This window comes from Musa acuminata, chromosome BXJ3-9 (assembly GCF_036884655.1).
Source record: "Musa acuminata AAA Group cultivar baxijiao chromosome BXJ3-9, Cavendish_Baxijiao_AAA, whole genome shotgun sequence".
NCBI classification, from domain to species: Eukaryota; Viridiplantae; Streptophyta; class Magnoliopsida; order Zingiberales; family Musaceae; genus Musa; species Musa acuminata.
In genome coordinates, this window is record NC_088357.1 from 37,404,045 (window position 1) to 37,423,553 (window position 19,509).

General features: G+C 41.7%; 1 protein-coding gene and 1 pseudogene across 1 annotated transcript; both read left to right on the plus strand.

Annotated features, from left to right (window-relative positions):
* Window positions 1–641: 641 nt before the first annotated feature.
* Window positions 642–2,871, plus strand: LOC135649057 (flavone O-methyltransferase 1-like). Its single transcript, XM_065167155.1, has 3 exons — window positions 642–895; window positions 1,122–1,330; window positions 2,672–2,871. Exons 1-3 carry the CDS (start codon window positions 642–644, stop codon window positions 2,869–2,871), a joined length of 663 nt encoding a protein of 220 aa, XP_065023227.1.
* LOC103998359 (uncharacterized) overlaps window positions 2,482–19,509 on the plus strand; it is a 61,588-nt pseudogene continuing 44,560 nt past the window's right edge.

Below are 19,509 nucleotides of genomic sequence, written 5' to 3' on the forward strand. Positions count from 1 at the left end.
AAAAGATAGAACACCACTTATTGCATTAATCAAGAATAGGTTATTTGGTTCTTTAACCTCACCACCTTTTACTCTATCAAAATAAATTATTCCCTTTATCTTATTTTTAAGCACACTACTCAGATTCGTCTTATGACTATGTGAAAAATGCGTAAAGTTTGATCATGAACAGTTAATTAGCATTAGGTGGCGTTAAAAGTAATAAGCATACATCCCTGATAGTCAAAGCCAAATGAAATACCAATAACACAAATAACATGCATATGTCACTTTATACAAGTGGCTCTAATTGCAATGTCATTTTGCTTACGGATTGTTGTCCAGCTATATGAATTGGGAACGATCCTCTTTGTAGGAGAGGAATTCCACACTATAAATCTGGATGGAAACCCCCTCTTATACCACCCCAAGCTCAACCAGTCTTCCTCGTCTCATAGTATTCCACCATCACGTGTTCTGCAAACTAGCTAGCTAGCTTGTAGTATGGCATCCACCAAGAGCATCCAGTAGCTGACGCTCGAGGAGGAGGCAGGCGCGTGTGCCTTACAGCTAGCGAGCAGCTGCACGCCCTCCCCTTCACCATCAAGGCCGCTATCGAGCTCCGGCAACTCGACATCATCGTCGAGGCCGGCCCGGGCGCCATGTTGAGCCCGGTTGAGATCGTTGCCCGGCTGCCGACCGAGAACCCGCAGGCGGCCACGATGGTGGACCGAATGCTCCGCTTGCTCGCCCCCGACACTGTCGTCAGCTGCACCGTCCAAACCGGAGCCGATGGCCGCCCTACGAGGAAGTACGGCGCACCTCCCATCTGCAAGTACCGGAACAAGAACGAGGATGGTGTGTCCATGGCTGCTTTGGCTTTGTTGCTGCAGGATAAGATATTTGTGGATACATGGTAATTTAGAAGTAGGAGGATAGATTTGAGATCTTCTAGGCACATTTACTGTAGCTTTTCTCCTAGTGATTGGTAGCAGCTAAGGCTAAGTAGTCATCATGCAAAAACACCAAAACAATCAATCTCAGGCACTATTTGAAGGATTCAGTCTCGAGGGCGGCTTCCCTTCTAAGGCTGCCTACGGGATGTTGGTATTCGATTACACGGGTTCTGATCCATGGTTCAGCAAGGTGTTCAATGAGGGCTTGAGAGGCCACCCCAGCAGTATCGTCAAGTATTTACTCCGTGTCTACAGTGGCTTTGACAACATGGAGGTGCTCGTCAATGTCGATGGCAATGACGGCGCATCATCCCTCCAAATGATCAAGCACCCACACATCAAGGGCATCAACTATGACCGCCCTCATGTTATCTCCGGTGCCCAACGCACGCCAGGTCCACCATGATCTTGTTCTTTGATCATAAGTAGCAACCTAGCCAGGAAGAAGAAGCATTATCTTATACGTTCATGGCATGGTTTGGTTGCAGGAGTTACATCAGTGGAGACATGTTTCAAACTGTTCATGGTGGTGCCGCCTTCTTGAAGGTCATGTCTCCGAATCACTGAATGCCCCACACTAATTGACATTATAAACTGGAAACTATAATGCAATCTTTTTTACTCTTTTTCTATATCTTATTAAATTAATAGTAATTACATGCCTCAATGGAGAAAAAATAATTAATCATCAATAACTACATTAGATATTGATAATGAATTTTTTTAGAGTGAGACGAATGTGATGGTAAGAAGAAACAGACCAGACATAATATCACAAAATTTACTTAATTTTGCACAAATCGAAATTATACTCATAGTGTAAAGAAATTGAAATTTTCTACTATGTCAGAATAATAAAATATATAAAAAAATCTCTCTCGATTGACTAAATCTATACACACTGACATATGCATGAATACTAACAAAAAAAAGGTTCTTCTCACATCTAACCTTAGTTATAAATAATACTTAAAAAGCAACCAACTTTTAATTTTAAAGGACCTTTTCTATAAAAAAAAAAAGTTATTTTCAAACATGAATCACTTATCCTCCAAGTAATTACCTTATCCTTTAAATAATATATTATTAAATTAAATATTTTTAAAAAAAATTCTTTTGAGAAAAAGGAGGAGATTGGTTTCTCTTTAGCTACCGTATACCCCTACACATCAATAATTATGACAAGAGAACTCATTCGGCAACGAATAGTCCTCTTCGAGAACAAGATTTCTCTACACAAAGGAACATATATAGTTTTATTAAAAGTAATTAATTACTCCATATGGCAGAAGGTTCAAAAAAAAAAAAATATATTGTGTTTCCAAAGCTAACAATGTCAGTGTTTTGTATGCTCACCATGATGTTTCATCAAAGGATACCAAGATGAAAATGAATCCTGACAAATTTATTGGGCAAAAGCAAAAGCAGAGTGGAAAAACCTGCAAATGCCCTAAAGCAGAGCCAAGCCAAGAGGGGCTAAGACAAGTTATACTCTATCTAAAGCCACATTTGAAAGTGCAAAAAACAAATTATCTCGAGTGGATGTTACATTGGTAAGGGTGACACGCCCAATTCTCCAAAGCATCATTTTCAGCAGAAAGAATGCCAGCATAATTCACCATTTGAGGGTCTTAACAAACATAGTAGCACAGGATTAAGATCACATAGCAACAGCTCTTCCCAAAGATGTTTGTCTAAGCTGACTGACAGTATTGACTGTTGTCTGGGACGCTCAGAGAAGGAAATAAATGTTCTCATGGAGGCAGCACCACAAGGTGATGGGATCCGTCATTTAGATGTGCCAGCTACATTTAGTGAAATTGACCAAATGCCAACTACATCAAATCAGTTTGGTCAGAGGCAGATTGACGCTAATTGTGAGAGTGACACCACTAAGCACTCCAAGGATATATTCAGGAAGATCTTTCCGGTGTAGGTATTGAAGACTATCGATGCACAGAACCGAATATTGAAAGTCACAGAGAAGCTAACAGCTTGAGCAGTAATGGATCTGCAATACAGAAGTGACTCCCAGTAGGGAGGAAAGATTTGATAGCTTCTGATATGGGCAATTTAGACTGGTTAAAGGTTTCTGTCATGGATGAAACAGTCTCTTGATCATTCATATCCAAAGACTGCTCAAGTGGAGGATGTGAATAAAGATGGAGATATCTCAAATTCTGAAGCTAAAAAGTTGGCTAACAAGTTGAGCACCTACCCAAATTCAACTGAAGTTGATGTACATGCTGTGATCAACTGCCAAACACACAAGACAGAAGAAGACAAGGAATTTATTGGTTTTGAGACCGATTTAGACAAGATAGTAGGAGCTGTTAAGGATGCCTATGAATTGCAAACTGGAGTAGAAAGTGTTCAACTGGTACCTGGCAGTCCGGTTGCTGACTTTGAGAAATTTCTTTTTTCTGCTGCTCCAGTTATTGGACAGAAGCTGCAACAGTTGTTCTCATGAACGACTCAAAGATAGCTGGCACGAGATTCCTAACATCTCCTTGAAAAGCATTTGGCAATGGTATGAAGAGCTTGGTTGCTTTGGGTTGGAAGTGAAGACACAAGCTTTTTACAATTCTACAAGGCTGCGGAATGGTTGTCATGAATTCACTGCATACTTTGCGCTGCTGTGCAATTATTTGGAATATCGAGGAGTACTAAATATTGCAATCTGAGTGGACAGTCAGCCAGAGATTATGAGGGGAACAAGACAGCAAAATCTGTGTCTTCTTTGGGTTCTCTCTCAATCTTCTCAATGTTACTGCCCCAACCTACCAAGGAAGGACAAAGGTGCATGCTTATCAGATTCATCGTCTTCTTCTGCTAAAGTTTTCTTTGATAAAGGCATCCACGTGGATCATGAGGAGATTATATTTGAATATTTTGAATCTGAACAACCTCCTTGGCGGCATCCATGATATGAGAAGTTAGTAATCGTTTCATTATCTTTTGTGTGTGTGTTTTTTTTTAATCTGCTAATTGATATATCTTGTTACTTGTTATATAATATGTGATTTTGGCTAAGCTTCCTTGGCTTCCTTAGAACTCTTTCTTATATCATCAGAATGCTTAACACTATGCTTCCTCTGACTTCCTCAGGATCAACTTATGAAGAAAATGATATTATTATCGTTTCCCGATGGAAAATTTTCCACTGAAGTTTTTTTTTTTTAACTAGGTGAGATTGGTCATTGATAGAAGATATATTTTTATAAAGTTTATTGATATGTTCTCCCTATTTATCTAAGTTAGGAGAGAGAATTTTTTTTAACAAAGCAGCGAGACTTGGTTATGTAGTTGAAAAAATCTTATCTACAATAATGCTCTCACAAGATGGTGCTCTTATCAAGGATCCCAATCTTGGACCAATGCAATGAAAATAGCTTACGGGCGAGGCTTCATAAATGAGTCTGTTAGTTGATCAACCATATATACATGAGAAATACATAGTCGATGTCGGACAACTTGATCTCATATAAAGTGAAAATTAATGATAATATGTTTCATGGGGGAGTAGAACACTAGATTGGTGCATAAGTAGGTAGCTCCAACATTATCACAATATATTGTAAAAGTAAGAGTGGAGTCGATGTTGAGTTCCTTGAGCCGATTCGTGACCCAATTGAGTTTTGCAATAATGGTGGCGATAGCACAATATTCAACTTCAGTTGTAGACCGTGTGACTATCTTTTGCTTCTTAGAACTTCAACTGATTGGATTAGCACTAAGGAAGACAATATACCCCGACGTGGATATTCTATCATCAAAGTTTCCTGCTCAATTAGCATTAGTAAAGGTATGAAAATAAAGTGGAGAGTGTTTGCGGAGAAATAGGTCATGATTGAAGGTCCCTTTAAGATATCGTAGGATTCATTTGATTGCAGACCAATGCGTAATAGATGGTCGATGCATGAATTATGATAATTTATTGCAAACCAATGCGTAATATTTGGTCAATGCATGAATTAAGATAATTTATTGACCACAAATAAGATATCTAGATGAGTAAGAGCTAAGTGCTATAAGGAGCTAACTACTTATTGGTATTAAGTGGGTTCCATAGTAGGACTTCCATCACATAATTTGAGTGATTCACTAGTAGAGAGGGGAGTTGTAACCTCTTTTGTGCCCTAGATTAATAATAAATCTTGAATATATTTTTTTTTGTGATAGGAAGAGGCCTAAAGATATATATATGTTGCTTCTACTTCTAAAAAGTAACTTCCTATATCTTTAAGGAAGAATCGATTTGTCAATTGCTTGATGAATGCTTGGATCTCTATAGGATTATTATTCATGACAATAGTGTCATCCACATGTACTAGAAGATATATTGTGTCTCTATTTTATCGTCAAAAAAAATAATAAGGTATTAGACTTGGAGTTGATAAAGCTAGTTAAAATAAAAAATGAACCAAATTTGGTGTTCTAGGCTCTTGGAGCCTAACGAAGTGCATAAATAACGTTTTGTAGTTTGCAAACATGCCTTGGACACTGAGAATGGATGAAACTAAGATGTTGCTATTGAATCTCAGATTTTGATGATAAAATCAATTGATGGATTAATTGATCTAATCCATATTATTGAGTTAAGTATGCAGGATTAACTACGATAGCCTAAAAACATAAAGCAAAGATACCGGAGTCAAGTTCGATGAGTGTTTTAGAATCCGAATATTCATCGGAGATGTAGTCGGAACCAACCGAGAAGAAATCAAGGACTTTCGGAAGTCCGCCGAAGAAATTATCGGAGGTTCGTGGAGATCACCGAGAAGGTTCGGCTACTCGCTGAACTTGCCATAAGATTGAGAACCTGTTGGGAGTCCATCGGAAGAAATCTGAGGGTGTATCGGAAGTCCGCCAGAAGATCACCGGATAGCTCGCCGAAAGGAGACTTGTCATTTGCTGGTTAAAAAACTTGCTTAGGACTATGTTTCCAGTTGCATAGTTTGTATGTAATTAGGGTTAGGGTTAAGGGATAATCCTATATCCTGGTTAGGGGCAACTGGGCCCAAATATGACTTGGTTTAGGTCGAATTTGAAACCTAACCAATGACCGGTAAGGTCGGGCGGTGGAACCGTCAGACTAGGTGGTGGCACCGCCCAGAACTTGAGGATCGAGTGGTGGTACTGCCAGATTGGGCGGTGGCATCACCAGTATACTGTTAGTGTCAGACATTAACAATCGGTGGCACCGCCACTGATAGGCGATGGCATTGCCAACATCGGGAACCCAAGAGAATTCAAAATTTGGAGTCCAAATTTGAATCTTCTTAGGGCCTATAAATATCCCTCAATTCTCAGTAGAGAATACAACTTTTTGAGTAGTAATAGATTGAGACAAAAGCCTTTGTAAAGTTTTTAGCAAGCCTTATTTTCAATTACTTGAGTGTTCACCTCCTTCCTTTTCGTTAAAAATTTATAAGAGTGTAAACCACTTGTAAAAGTTGTAAGAGGGGTATTTGTCCTTTCCCTTCAAAGTGATTTGCTAGTTGAAGTTGGGAGCCTCATTGAAGAAGGCTTCGCAAGTGAATGTAGGTCATTTGACTGAACCACTTTAAATTAGTGTGTTTCTTGAATGTATGAGTACTTACCTTTCTGAAATTATTATTTACACTACAACAAGCTTTCATTTTTATCTTCTCACTTTACTCAAGTTATTATCGAATCGAAATCTCCTCGCATTTACGAATTCGGTTTCAAACTTACAAGTTTTAATCCGCTGCACTAATTCAACCCCCTCCCCTCTTAGTGCCGCTCTGATCCTAACAATTGCTACATAAAAACATCTTCAATTAGAGTCCTATATAAAAAGGCATTGTTAACATCAAATTGTCATAATTGCCAGCCTTTAGTGGTGGCCAAACTCAAGATAAGTTAGATTGTTGTGGGTTTAACAATAGAACTAAATATCTTAGTAAAGTCAACACCAGGTCATTGATGAAACTCTTTGGCGACTAGATGTACTTTATATCTAGCAACAGATTTATTTAGGTTCTGCTTAACTCGAAAGATCCACTTACACCCGATGATATTGTGTGTGTGATGAAAAGGTACAAGGTTCCATGTTGAGTTATGGAGGAGTGCATCATATTCTTCATACATAGCTTTACACCAATATGGAGATTTTTGGGCTTGAGTAAATGTGGTGGATTCAATAGTCTTAAGTAAGGATTTTGTGATAGTATATAGGTTAAGGACTTGACATAGTTTAAAAGTATCACTTTTGGAATGTGTTGTCATTAGATGTTCAGATGCTATGGAATTGCAAGATTGTGTTATTAGTATAGGCAGTGGAGAGTCATTGACACGAGATAGGTTAGGCTGAGGTGCTTTAGTGTCATTGGGTCTAGAAGGAGGTCAAGACAATGGTTGTGTTTCTGAATGTATTATCTCATTAATGAGGGAAACTTAAGAATGGAGTGGAGAAAGAATTGAGAGAATGGGCAACTACTGAACTATAGTAGCAGTAGAGTGTGGATCTTGAGGGGAAGAACTGGACGGTGTCATGGGAGGCTCATCTGACAAGATCAGAGTTATACTCTAGTGCTGAATGTTTGTTGGAGTGGCTTGCACAGTAGGAGACTCATGATTTTAGGAAGGAAAGGTAGACTTGTGAAAGCATTATGTGTTGGGAAATCATGGGGGGCGACATCATATGCGCAGCGGAAGAACAAGAAAACAAAAATCCCCGATTCCCAAAAAGATGTTCGTCGTCGTGCGAAGATTGGTGCGCAAAATCCGCAAAACACAAAACTGCGTATAGAGATTGTGTTACCTAGGGAGATCGTATATCCCTGTTTCCTTGCAGATCCTCAGGAGAGGGTGAAGGAGGTCAAGCGTCCTCCTCTCTAGCGGTGATCCACACAGCAGGGTTGCGACGACGCTCCTCAAAACTCCAGGCCTACTCTGAGGTGGAGAGGGAGAGGAGAATAGGAAGGGCAAGCAAAGACTCTAGCCTATGAGGCTGTGAATCCCTCCTATTTATAGAGATCCCGTGTCAAAACCCTAATGGGTCCTTTTCCCTAGTGGGTATTGGATCTGCATCCAATAAGACAAGGGCTCCGTCGGATATCTCATATCCGAACCTCTACTCATCGCAATGCCTACCATATGTGTGTGACCCTCTAGGCCCAATATCGAGCTGGCCGTGAGTCATACCTGTCAGAACTCCTTCTAACTAAGTGAATTATTATCTCTGTAATAATTCACTCGACTCATCGACTACGGAAGTACTAGGCCACTACGCCGTAGTCCCCAGACGATACAGGGGAATCCAATCCATTGGACCTGTCTGTCCTCAGTTACCATGTACCTATAGTCCCTCATCCATCTAATATCCCAGAGACCGTATATCGAGCATGGTGCTGTCAGACCCATACGGTTTCTACTTGAGTCTCGCTCTAATTGGATTCTCCCGGAGAACTCTTTCTCTCTCAACCCGAATGACCCTGGCCAGGGATTTGTCTGAGCAAGAACACATGGGATATTCCTCTCATGATACCGAGAGTGGATGATCCTCTATCGACACTCAATAGCCCTCGTAAGGTCGACTACCACTCCCAATGACCAGCTGTACTAGATCTGGGAACAGCCAAACCTATAAGTCTGGTATCAAAGAGTGGAGCACTCATACAGGACATCCTTGGTGTCTCAAGTCTAAGAACCAGATACACCACTAGGACTACGGAATCGTTGTCTGACAATAAGGCATCATCAACCATCCAGCATTCCGTAAGCGGATCAATCAGTGAACTCATTCTCCAATGAGCACCTGTACTGTATCCCTAGTGTCCCTACACGAGCAGCTATGAGACCAACTGCATCCATCATATGGACGGGTATACAGCACACCAGTCTATCCGGTTATCACGATGTCCTTCTCGAGTAACCTATGACCGGGATTATTTAGGATATGTGTTTAAAGGTGAATCGATCTCATTATCGTGATCTCATCACGATCCGATTCCCATTGCACAAATCCAAGGACATCACTATACATATGCATTTATGCAATAGTTATAAAGTGATATACGCCAAAATATAATAAGCAAAAAGATTCTGTATCAAGTCACACGTGCCATCACTCACGTGATTGGCTTGCTGGGCACCTATGACTAGCAATCTCCCACTTGACCTAAAGCCAATCACCTATGTGTTTGATCCCCATCAGACTCCTGTGACGCTCAAAGACAATCTGAGACAACGGCTTTGTCCATGGATCTGCAATGTTATCTTCGGGTGGAACTCTTTCCACTGCTACATATCATCGGGTTACGATCTCTCTGATAAGCTGGAACCTCCTCAGAACACTTCTGATGAGACCCGGGTTCCCTTATTTGAGTAATCACCCCATAGTTGTCGCAATATAAGGAAGTCGACTTGTCGCTATCTGTATCGACTCCCAAATCTGTGATGAACTTCTTCACCCAGACTCCCTCCTTTGCTGCATCCGATGCAGCAATGTACTCCGTCTCTGTGGTCGAGTTAGCAGTGGTATCTTGCTTGGAACTCTTCCAGCACACTGCTCCTCCATTCAAGGTGTACACATACCCTGAATTCGACTTGCTATCATCGACATCAGACTGAAAACTTGAGTCAGTGTAGCCTTCAACCTTAAGGCTATTACCTCCATATACTAGTAAAAGATCCTTAGTCCTTCTCAAGTACTTAAGGATACACTTTACTGCTTTCCAGTGCTCCAAGCCTGGATCCGCCTGATACCTGCTCGTGACACTCAGAGCATGCGCTATATCAGGCCTAGTACATAGCATGGCATACATGATATACCATATTGCTAAGGCATAAGGTATCATATCCATGTTCGCCCTTTCTTAGAATTTTCAATGCCAAACATTTTGACAATGATTTCTATGTACCTGGACTGGGACAAGCCAAGCATCCTCTTGGATCTATCTCTATAGATTCTAATCCCCAAGATATAAGATGCTTCTCCTAAGTCCTTCATGGAGAAGTGTCTAGATAACCAAGCTTTTATTGTGGATAGCATTCCTATGTCATTCCCAATGATGAGGATGTCATCCACATATAACACCAAAAAGCTAATAGCGCTCCCACTTACCTTTCTGTATACACAAGGCTCATCTTCGTTCTTAACGAAGTCATAAGATCTGATTGCCTCATCAAATCTTATGTTCCAACTTCGGGAAGCTTGCTTTAGTCCATAAATGGATCTAAGCAACCTACACACCTTATCTGGGCAGTTCTTGGACACGAATCCCTCAGGTTGCATCATATACACCTCCTCCTCCAGGTTCCCGTTGAGGAATGCGGTTTTCACATCCATCTGCCAGATCTCATAATCATAGTGTGCTGCAATAGCCAATAGAATTCTGATGGATTTTAGCATTGCTACGGGTGAGAAAGTTTCGTCGTAGTCAACACCTTGCCTTTGACGATACCCCTTAGCCACTAGCCTTGCTTTATAGGTCTCTACCTTTCCATCTACTCCGATCTTTTTCTTAAAGATCCACTTGCAACCGATGGGTACAATACCTTCGGGTGCATCAACTAGGTTCCAAACCTTATTGGAGTACATAGAATCCATCTCAGAATTCATGGCTTCTTTCCACTTCCCGGAGTCTATACTCATAATAGCCTCCTCGTAGGTCTGAGGATCAATATCCTCTACATCCTCTGCTCTAATATGTCCCACATATCTCTCAGGAGGATGGGATACTCTATCAGACCTGCGTAAAGTTGAAACTTGTGTATTAGATACCTGAACAGACTCGGGCTGTAGAGTGGTGCTTGAGCTTGGTTCTCCAACCTCGCTCAATTCTATCATTCTCCCACTGTCTCCGTCAAGAATGTGTTCCTTCTCAAGGAACACTGCTCTCTTAGCTACAAAGACCTTTTGGTCCTCGAGATGATAGAAGTAATACCCACAAGTTTCCTTGGGGTATCCCACAAATTTACATCGCCCTGTCCTTGATTCTAACTTATCGGGGTTGTGTCTTTTAACATGGGCAGAGCAGCCCCAAATCTTAACTACTTTAAGATCAGGCTTCTTCCCTTTCCATATCTCATATAGTGTAGACACCACCGACTTAGTTGGAACTCTGTTCAGAAGGTAAGCTGCGGTTTCTAGGGCATATCCCCAGAATGAGATGGGTAGGTCAGCGAAACTCATCATGGACCGTACCATATCTAATAATGTACGATTTCTCCTTTCAGAGACACCATTGAGCTGAGGTGTATAAGGAGGTGTCCATTGGGATAATATCCCATGGTCCTTGAGGAAGTGAGTAAACTCTGTACTTAAGTACTCACCTCCTCGATCTGATCGAAGAGTTTTGATACTCTTTCCAGTCTGGTTCTCCACCTCATTCTTATACTCTCTGAATTTCTCAAAGGCCTCGGACTTGTACTTCATTAAGTACACATATCCATACCTTGAGAAATCATCAGTAAATGTAATGAAGTAGGAGTAACCTCCAATGGCATGAGTTGACATGGGTCCACATACATCACTATGTATGAGTTCCAACAACTCAGTGGCTCTCTCTCCAGTTCCACTAAATGGAGAGTTGGTCAGTTTTCCACGAATGCAAGGCTCACAAGTTGCATATGACACATAGTCGAATGGATCTAGATATCCATCATTTAGCAACTTTTGAATCCTTCTTTCATGGATGTGACCTAGCCTACAATGCCACAGGTATGCACTGTTCAACTCATCTCGTTTCCTTTTGGACATATTTATATTCATGATATGTGGAGTGGTGTCTAACATAAATAAACCATTATGCAATGTTCCTTTTGTGATGATCTTATCATCTAATAATATCGAACAACCATTGTTCTCAAAAACAAATTTATATCCACTAACTGTTAAACATGAAATGGAGATAATGTTTTTGATAATAGAAGGAACAAAATAACATGCATCTAATGCAATAAAAGCTCCACTAGGCAGATGTAGGGCGACCTCGCCAACAGCTAATACAGCAACTTTTGCTCCATTACCCATCTTGAGGTCCATCTCGCCTCTCTCTAGTCTCCTAGGCCTTGCCAGAACCTGCAACGAATTGCATATATGATAAGCACTACCGGTATCCAATACCCATGTGTTATCATAAGAGTCTGACAAATGGAGACTGATCATGAATGTACCTGAAGCTTCATCAAGCTTTTGTTTCGCCCTTTCTGCAAGGTACTCTTTGCAGTTTCTCTTCCAATGCCCATCTTTACCACAGTGGAAGCACTGGCCTTTGTCCTTTGCTGGGTCTTTCTTAGCAACCTTTGCTTTACCTTGTTTGCCCTTGCCCTTTCCCTTCTTAAGGGACCTTTCTGCTTTCCTTTTCTTTCTGGTCTCACCAGTGTAGAAAACTGGCTTCTCTTTCTTAATAGTACTCTCTGCCTCCCTCAACATATTGAGGAGCTCTGGGAGAGTCACCTCAAGCTTGTTCATATTAAAGTTCATTATGAACTGTGAAAAGGAATCTGGTAGGGACTGAAGCACAATGTCCACACACAAGTTATCCTCTAGGACCATTCCTAGACCTGTGAGTTTCTCTATCCACTCAATCATCTTTAGGACATGGTTCTGAACCGGTGTCCCCTCAGTCATCCTAGCGCGGAAAAGGCTCTTGGATATCTCATATCGTTGAGTCCTTCCCTGTTCCTCAAACAATTTACGGACATGTAGGAGAATGGATCTGGCATCCATCTTTTCATGTTGTCTCTGTAACTCTGGAGTCATAGAGCCCAACATATAGCACTGAGCAAGAGTGGAGTCATCAATGTACTTCACGTAGCGAGCGATCTCATCCTCGCTTGCCCCTTCTTCGGGCGTAGGCATCACTGTATCAAGGACGTACACGATTTTCTCCGCTGTGAGAACAATTCTCAAGTTACGGAGCCAGTCCGTATAATTTGGACCAGTGAGGCGGTTGACATCAAGTATGCCACGTAAGGGATTTGAAAGCGACATTTTCTGAAAATAAAGATGTAGCAAAAATGAATAACATGCAGATTTTGCAAGAAATAAACAATCAAGATATGGACTTCTATCTTAATATGCTCCCACTATTTTACTAACGAGTCACGCGACACCCTCAGCACGTGAAACGGAAGTCTCCGGCAGACTTCTAGTGGGGATCAGGATCCAATCAGCGTCTTAGTGTAACCTCGAGGGACTCGACCAATCACACTAAGCCTAAAAGGTAGACAACTCTTGCCGATCACAACTCCTTGTGATTCCCGTCTTGTTCGGCCTCCGAATCACCATGGCCTCGAGGGACTCGACCAACCATGATGCTCGGTTAAGTCAACACCTTCGTTACAAGATGAGTCTGATTTGATGATATACCCTCGAGGGACTCGACCAAGCATATCATGCCCTCAGGTCACCGGTGACATCTCTATGTCGTAAGCAAGATAGCGAATCGCGATATAGGTGAGTCTCGAGGGACTCGACCAACTCAACCTACACCGGGATTCGGTTCCTACTCATAACGATGGAAGGCCACGTGGGTCAATCTAATTGCCTCACGTTTACCGACTTAATATTATCGAGAGATGTTTCTATGATTTGGTCTCCTATTATGACATGTCACACATATACATATTTAATATATATCTACATCGCATGCAAATATATATACATATCTAGTATGTGTATAAGCAATCACACCAGATGATCATGGACCACAACCTAATATGATTAGGCCCGAGCCAGTAGGCCTAATCACTCACATCAAGATCTATGTGTGCAACGGTGCATCTCCATGCCTTGTGATCGTCCATCTCGTCCTCGTTGGTTCCGTCGACATCTTGATGCATCTTCATGCATCACGATCGTCCGTCTCGTGGGTCCCGCTATGGCTTCCACGCTCCCGCTGCGCCTCCTCATGTGATTACAACTTAATCATAGGCACGCAGGCCCGACAATAAACGAGAAATATAATGGAGGTTCGCAGACCTCAATAATAATAATCACAAGTACACACATCACACGGTCCATGATCATCCGTCCACTCATCATACATCACATGTATAAATAATCGTCATTATGTAGGACTACTAGATAATAAAAATAATAATCAACTAAACCTTTTAATTAATTAATATTTTCTGAAATCAGGGATATATAGGGAATTTCTCAATTCCTAAGGGTATTTTCGTAATTTGGACAAAAGACAGAAACTGGAATTTCTCAAATTCCGAGGGGCAAAACTGTCTTTTGCGTAGAAAACCCTAATACCCTTTCCCCTTTTCGCTGCTGCACCGCCGCCGCCGCCACCCTGCTGGTGGCGGCCTGTGCGGCGAGGGCGAGGGCATTGCCCTCGCCTGCAGGTGGCACGCCCGCTGGGGTCGCTGCCGCTGCAGGTGGGCGCCCCCGCGGGCGCCGCCGCCTTCGCGGGCGGTTCTGCCCGCGAGTTAGCGCCCGCAGGTGGTGCTGTCTCGCTGGCGGCCGCCCCTGCGGGGTTTCGCCCGCGGGAGCAGCGGCGGCAGGCGTCGCGCATCGCTGCCCTACGGCGGCAGGCGCCGCTTTCTTTCGGCGGCAAGCGCCGCTGCCCTGCGGCGCCTCTGCTCGTGGGTTGCCAGCCCCGCCAGCAGCAAGCCTGCTGCAAGCAGACCGTCGGCCGGCTGCTGCAGGCACAGCGCTTGCGCATGCGCCGGCGCTGTGCTGCCTGGCTGCGGCTGCGGCTGCCGCTGCAGGTGGCTGCAGGCATGCAGATCGAGGGCAGCAACTGTTGCTGCCCTTCCTCACTTTTGCGTCAACGATTTTGACGTCAATATTCTTCCTAAACACAACACACGCAGTTCAAAAACCAATCATTCGCACGAACAACCTGGCTCTGATACCACTGTTTGGGAAATCATGGGGGGCGACATCATATGCGCAGCGGAAGAACAAGAAAACAAAAATCCCCGATTCCCAAAAAGATGTTCGTCGTCGTGCGAAGATTGGTGCGCAAAATCCGCAAAACACAAAACTGCGTATAGAGATTGTGTTACCTAGGGAGATCGTATATCCCTGTTTCCTTGCAGATCCTCAGGAGAGGGTGAAGGAGGTCAAGCGTCCTCCTCTCTAGCGGTGATCCACACAGCAGGGTTGCGACGACGCTCCTCAAAACTCCAGGCCTACTCTGAGGTGGAGAGGGAGAGGAAAATAGGAAGGGCAAGCAAAGACTCTAGCCTATGAGGCTGTGAATCCCTCCTATTTATAGAGATCCCGTGTCAAAACCCTAATGGGTCCTTTTCCCTAGTGGGTATTGGATCTGCATCCAATAAGACAAGGGCTCCGTCGGATATCTCATATCCGAACCTCTACTCATCGCAATGCCTACCATATGTGTGTGACCCTCTAGGCCCAATATCGAGCTGGCCGTGAGTCATACCTGTCAGAACTCCTTCTAACTAAGTGAATTATTATCTCTGTAATGATTCACTCAACTCATCGACTACGGAAGTACTAGGCCACTACGCCGTAGTCCCCAGACGATACAGGGGAATCCAATCCATTGGACCTGTCTGTCCTCAGTTACCATGTACCTATAGTCCCTCATCCATCTAATATCCCAGAGACCGTATATCGAGCATGGTGCTGTCAGACCCATACAGTTTCTACGTGAGTCTCGCTCTAATCGGATTCTCCCGGAGAACTCTTTCTCTCTCAACCCGAATGACCCTGGCCAGGGATTTGTCTGAGCAAGAATACATGGGATATTCCTCTCATGATACCGAGAGTGGATGATCCTCTATCGACACTCAATAGCCCTCGTAATGTCGACTACCACTCCCAATGACCAACTGTACTAGATCTGGGAACAGCCAAACCTATAAGTCTGGTATCAAAGAGTGGAGCACTCATACAGGACATCCTTGGTGTCTCAAGTCTAAGAACCAGATACACCACTAGGACTACGGAATCGTTGTCTGACAATAAGGCATCATCAACCATCCAGCATTCCGTAAGCGGATCAATCAGTGAACTCATTCTCCAATGAGCACCTGTACTGTATCCCTAGTGTCCCTACACGAGCAGCTATGAGACCAACTGCATCCATCATATGGACGGGTATACAGCACACCAGTCTATCCGGTTATCACGATGTCCTTCTCGAGTAACCTATGACCGGGATTATTTAGGATATATGTTTAAAGGTGAATCGATCTCATTATCGTGATCTCATCACGATCCGATTCCCATTGCACAAATCCAAGGACATCACTATACATATGCATTTATGCAATAGTTATAAAGTGATATACGCCAAAATATAATAAGCAAAAATATTCTGTATCAAGTCACACGTGCCATCACTCACGTGATTGGCTTGCTGGGCACCTATGACTAGCATTATGAAGGTAGACTCATGGTTTGGGGGTTATAGCATCGGAAAGCATTATTCTCAAGAAAGTATCTTATGAAGACGCAAGGTTTAAATCTTGATGTTATATTATAGGAGGCATAGAAACGTAACCATGGATAACATAGACAACTAAATATTTGTAGTTTCTAAAGGTTTGGAGGTTTATGAAATAGTATTTCAAATGAAAATTGATATTGTAGGACTGAAGTAAGCATACGATTAATAAAATAGACATAGAGGCATAGAGGCATAAAGGCCTAATATAGAAGTGTGAGATCAGTTTCAATTATAAGCTAATGTTTATATTCGGTAGAGCCAATTAGTTGAGGAGTATATGGGAGTGACTTGAGATATTATATACTACAAGTTGAGAGACAAGATGTCAAGGCTTAATATTCACCTCCACCATTAGAGTAAACTATTTTGATTGTAAACTAAAAGTAGTTCTTGACCAACTTTCTAAAGTTGATAAAAATTATGAAAACTTTAGATTTATGGTGGAAAGGATATAGCATATGTACTTAATGAAATAATCTATAAAATTATTTAAAATCTAAATTTGTAAAATAAATGGTTGGGGCAAGGCCCCAAATATTAGTATAAATAATTTCAAATAGTTTAGAGTATGATATGAAAGATGTGCCAAAGGACAATCTATGACTTTTGTTGCTAAGACAAGCATCACAATGAGTTATAAAGCTACTTGATTTAAAAATGAGAAGAGAATAATGAAAAAGTAATTTCTACTGGATAAGAGACAAGGGATGAGCAATACAACAATGCCACACATCAATTGGAGTTGCAATCGAAGAATGAATAGTGGGTTGGTTTATTTGTGGAGTTGACAACTATTCATAAATATTGCCTCTATTCTGACCTTGGACCAAAGATGTCCCCCTACTCAAATTCGTGACAAGAAAAGAGTCAGGAAAGAATTCGATTGAAGTATTATTGTATTTGCAGAATTGAGAAACAAAAATGTCGTTTAATGTGAGGTACATATAAAACATCATCGAGTGTAAAAGTTATAGTATGTGAATTAAGTATTATAGAACCAGTATGAGTAATAGGAATTTCTTTATCATCATCGATGATGATACCTTCATTTCCGCCATAATTATTGTGGATGGACAAGTTTTAAAGATCAGAGGTGATGTGATGAGAGGCATTAGAGTCCACAATTCAACTAGATTAACTAGTAGTCGAAGTAGTCATGAGATTCGCCTAAGGCCACCGTGATAGAGTAGGGTGTCTAGGTCAAGATGGATGAACTTTCGTGGAGTGTCCGACTTTATCACACAACTGACAAACAAATATTTGCTGGCTTGTGAGGTCAGGACGCCAAGGTTTAAGGTTTTTGGAGTTTCCACCTTGATAGAAATGTTGATGATATGGATAAAGGAGGGTTTGTTTGGGACCCATAAAGTTAGGAGACATCTTGGACAAACCTTTGTTGACATCCTTATTGTATTGGTTGCTCTTCCACTTAGACTTTTGATTGACTTGAGTTGAGATGGTTAGTCCGGGCAACTTGTCCTCGCACTTCAAATACAATTTATAGTCAATCAACTTGTCATAGAGTTCTTAAAATGACATTGGTGAGTTGCGTGCTTGAATTGTGACTGACAATTCCTTGTACTCGTCTCGTAAGCCTTTAAGAGTATGGATTATGACTATTTCGTCACAAAAGGAATGGCTTATCAAAGCCAAGTCATCGATGATCTTTTATATTATGTAGATAATCAATGATGGTACTTCTTTCTTATTTTGTCTTCATTAGACTGGATAAAAGACTGAGCATGTGTGTACGCGAATGATTTGACAAGGTTGTTTACTGCTTGTGTCATGCTTCTATAGTAGTCACGCATGAAGATATCAATGGGGCGACAGATCTAGCAATTGACTCTTCTCGTAAGGGATGATGGCAGTGTTGTTCCTTGCTTCTCTTTACACTGAGGGAGAAGAAAGAGGGATGCAGCACTAAGGGGAAGGGGTCACCTTGTGCATGAACGCAGGTTATTGGTCATCTAACACCCACTTAGGAGAGGAGAGGAGAAGTTGGGGGAAAATCTTCTAGGGGAGGAGCCTTCGGCAGTGGAAGTGTTTGGCCGTAGTCCACCATGGCTATCACTGCAATCTATGAGAGATCTGTTGGGAAAAGCCTGTTAAAGCGAAATATTCTTTTCCCTCTTTATGTATCAAAATGGGTTACTCATCAAAATATCAACTTGATATCCAAATAAAATATCAACCAGCACAGCATAAACAATAGAGCATAAATCAATCACACAGTGAGACCAAATCTTTTTAACATGGAAAACCTAATGTGGGAAAAATCACGGGACCGTAGTCCACCTCAAACTTCCACTATCAATAGTAATGATAATAGGTTTACAATCGGTCTTCTCTAGAATAATCAGAAGATCACAATAACATCAAGATCATAGATCTTAGCTCAAGAATAGATATCTTCATCACATAGATGGATCTCCTCGTAAGGGAATTTTAGGTCTCACAAAATAGATATAGCAGGAAAGTACTTTAGAGAGGGTAAACTATAGATCGACACTATTAGGATTGTAGAGTTTGCTGCAAGGATTCTCCACATAAAATTTGGGCCAAAACTGAGAACATTTGACCACCGATCGTTAAGTAGAAATCTCTAAAACCTTACTTTCTCTCTCTCTTCTTTTCTCTATGTGCGCCGTCGCTTGTTGCACGCTCACACACGCACGCTGCACTCTCACCAAACCCTATCTCTCTCTCTTTTTAATTTTTGCCTTCAATTATTGATTTGGGCTTAATAAGCCCAATTGTCTAAGCCCACATATGGGTTGGACCCAACAATTCTCCCCCTCTCTGGACATTTCTTCTTTTGCTTTCTCTCTTGTAGGACATTGTTTCGAATGAAGCTTGAAATGACCTACAAGTGGAGAACAAACTGCTTTGGCTTTACTCATGTTGAATCTTTCAAGAACCTTTTCAATATAAGTCTCTTGAGATAGCCAAATCTTTCTTTTCTTCGTATAACGAAGAATCTTCATGCTAAGTATTTATTTCACCGATCCCAAGTCTTTTATGGTAAAAACCATACTTAGCTCTCTTTTAAGCTTTCCAATTTTTCCAACATCATGACCAACAATCAGCATATCATCCACATATAGCAGTAAAATAATAAAATCATCATTTGAAAATTTCTTCATATACACACAATGATCAGA

What these genes read in the sequence shown, in the direction of transcription:
- LOC135649057 (XM_065167155.1), top strand. Translation starts at nt 642, where the DNA reads ATGTTGAGCCCGGTTGAGATCGTTGCCCGGCTGCCGACCGAGAACCCG. An exon ending in AAGATATTTGTGGATACATG is followed by an intron (nt 896 to 1,121) that starts GTAATTTAGAAG and finishes TCCATGGTTCAG; the next exon opens with CAAGGTGTTCAATGAGGGCT. An exon ending in CGGTGCCCAACGCACGCCAG is followed by an intron (nt 1,331 to 2,671) that starts GTCCACCATGAT and finishes TGGGACGCTCAG; the next exon opens with AGAAGGAAATAAATGTTCTC.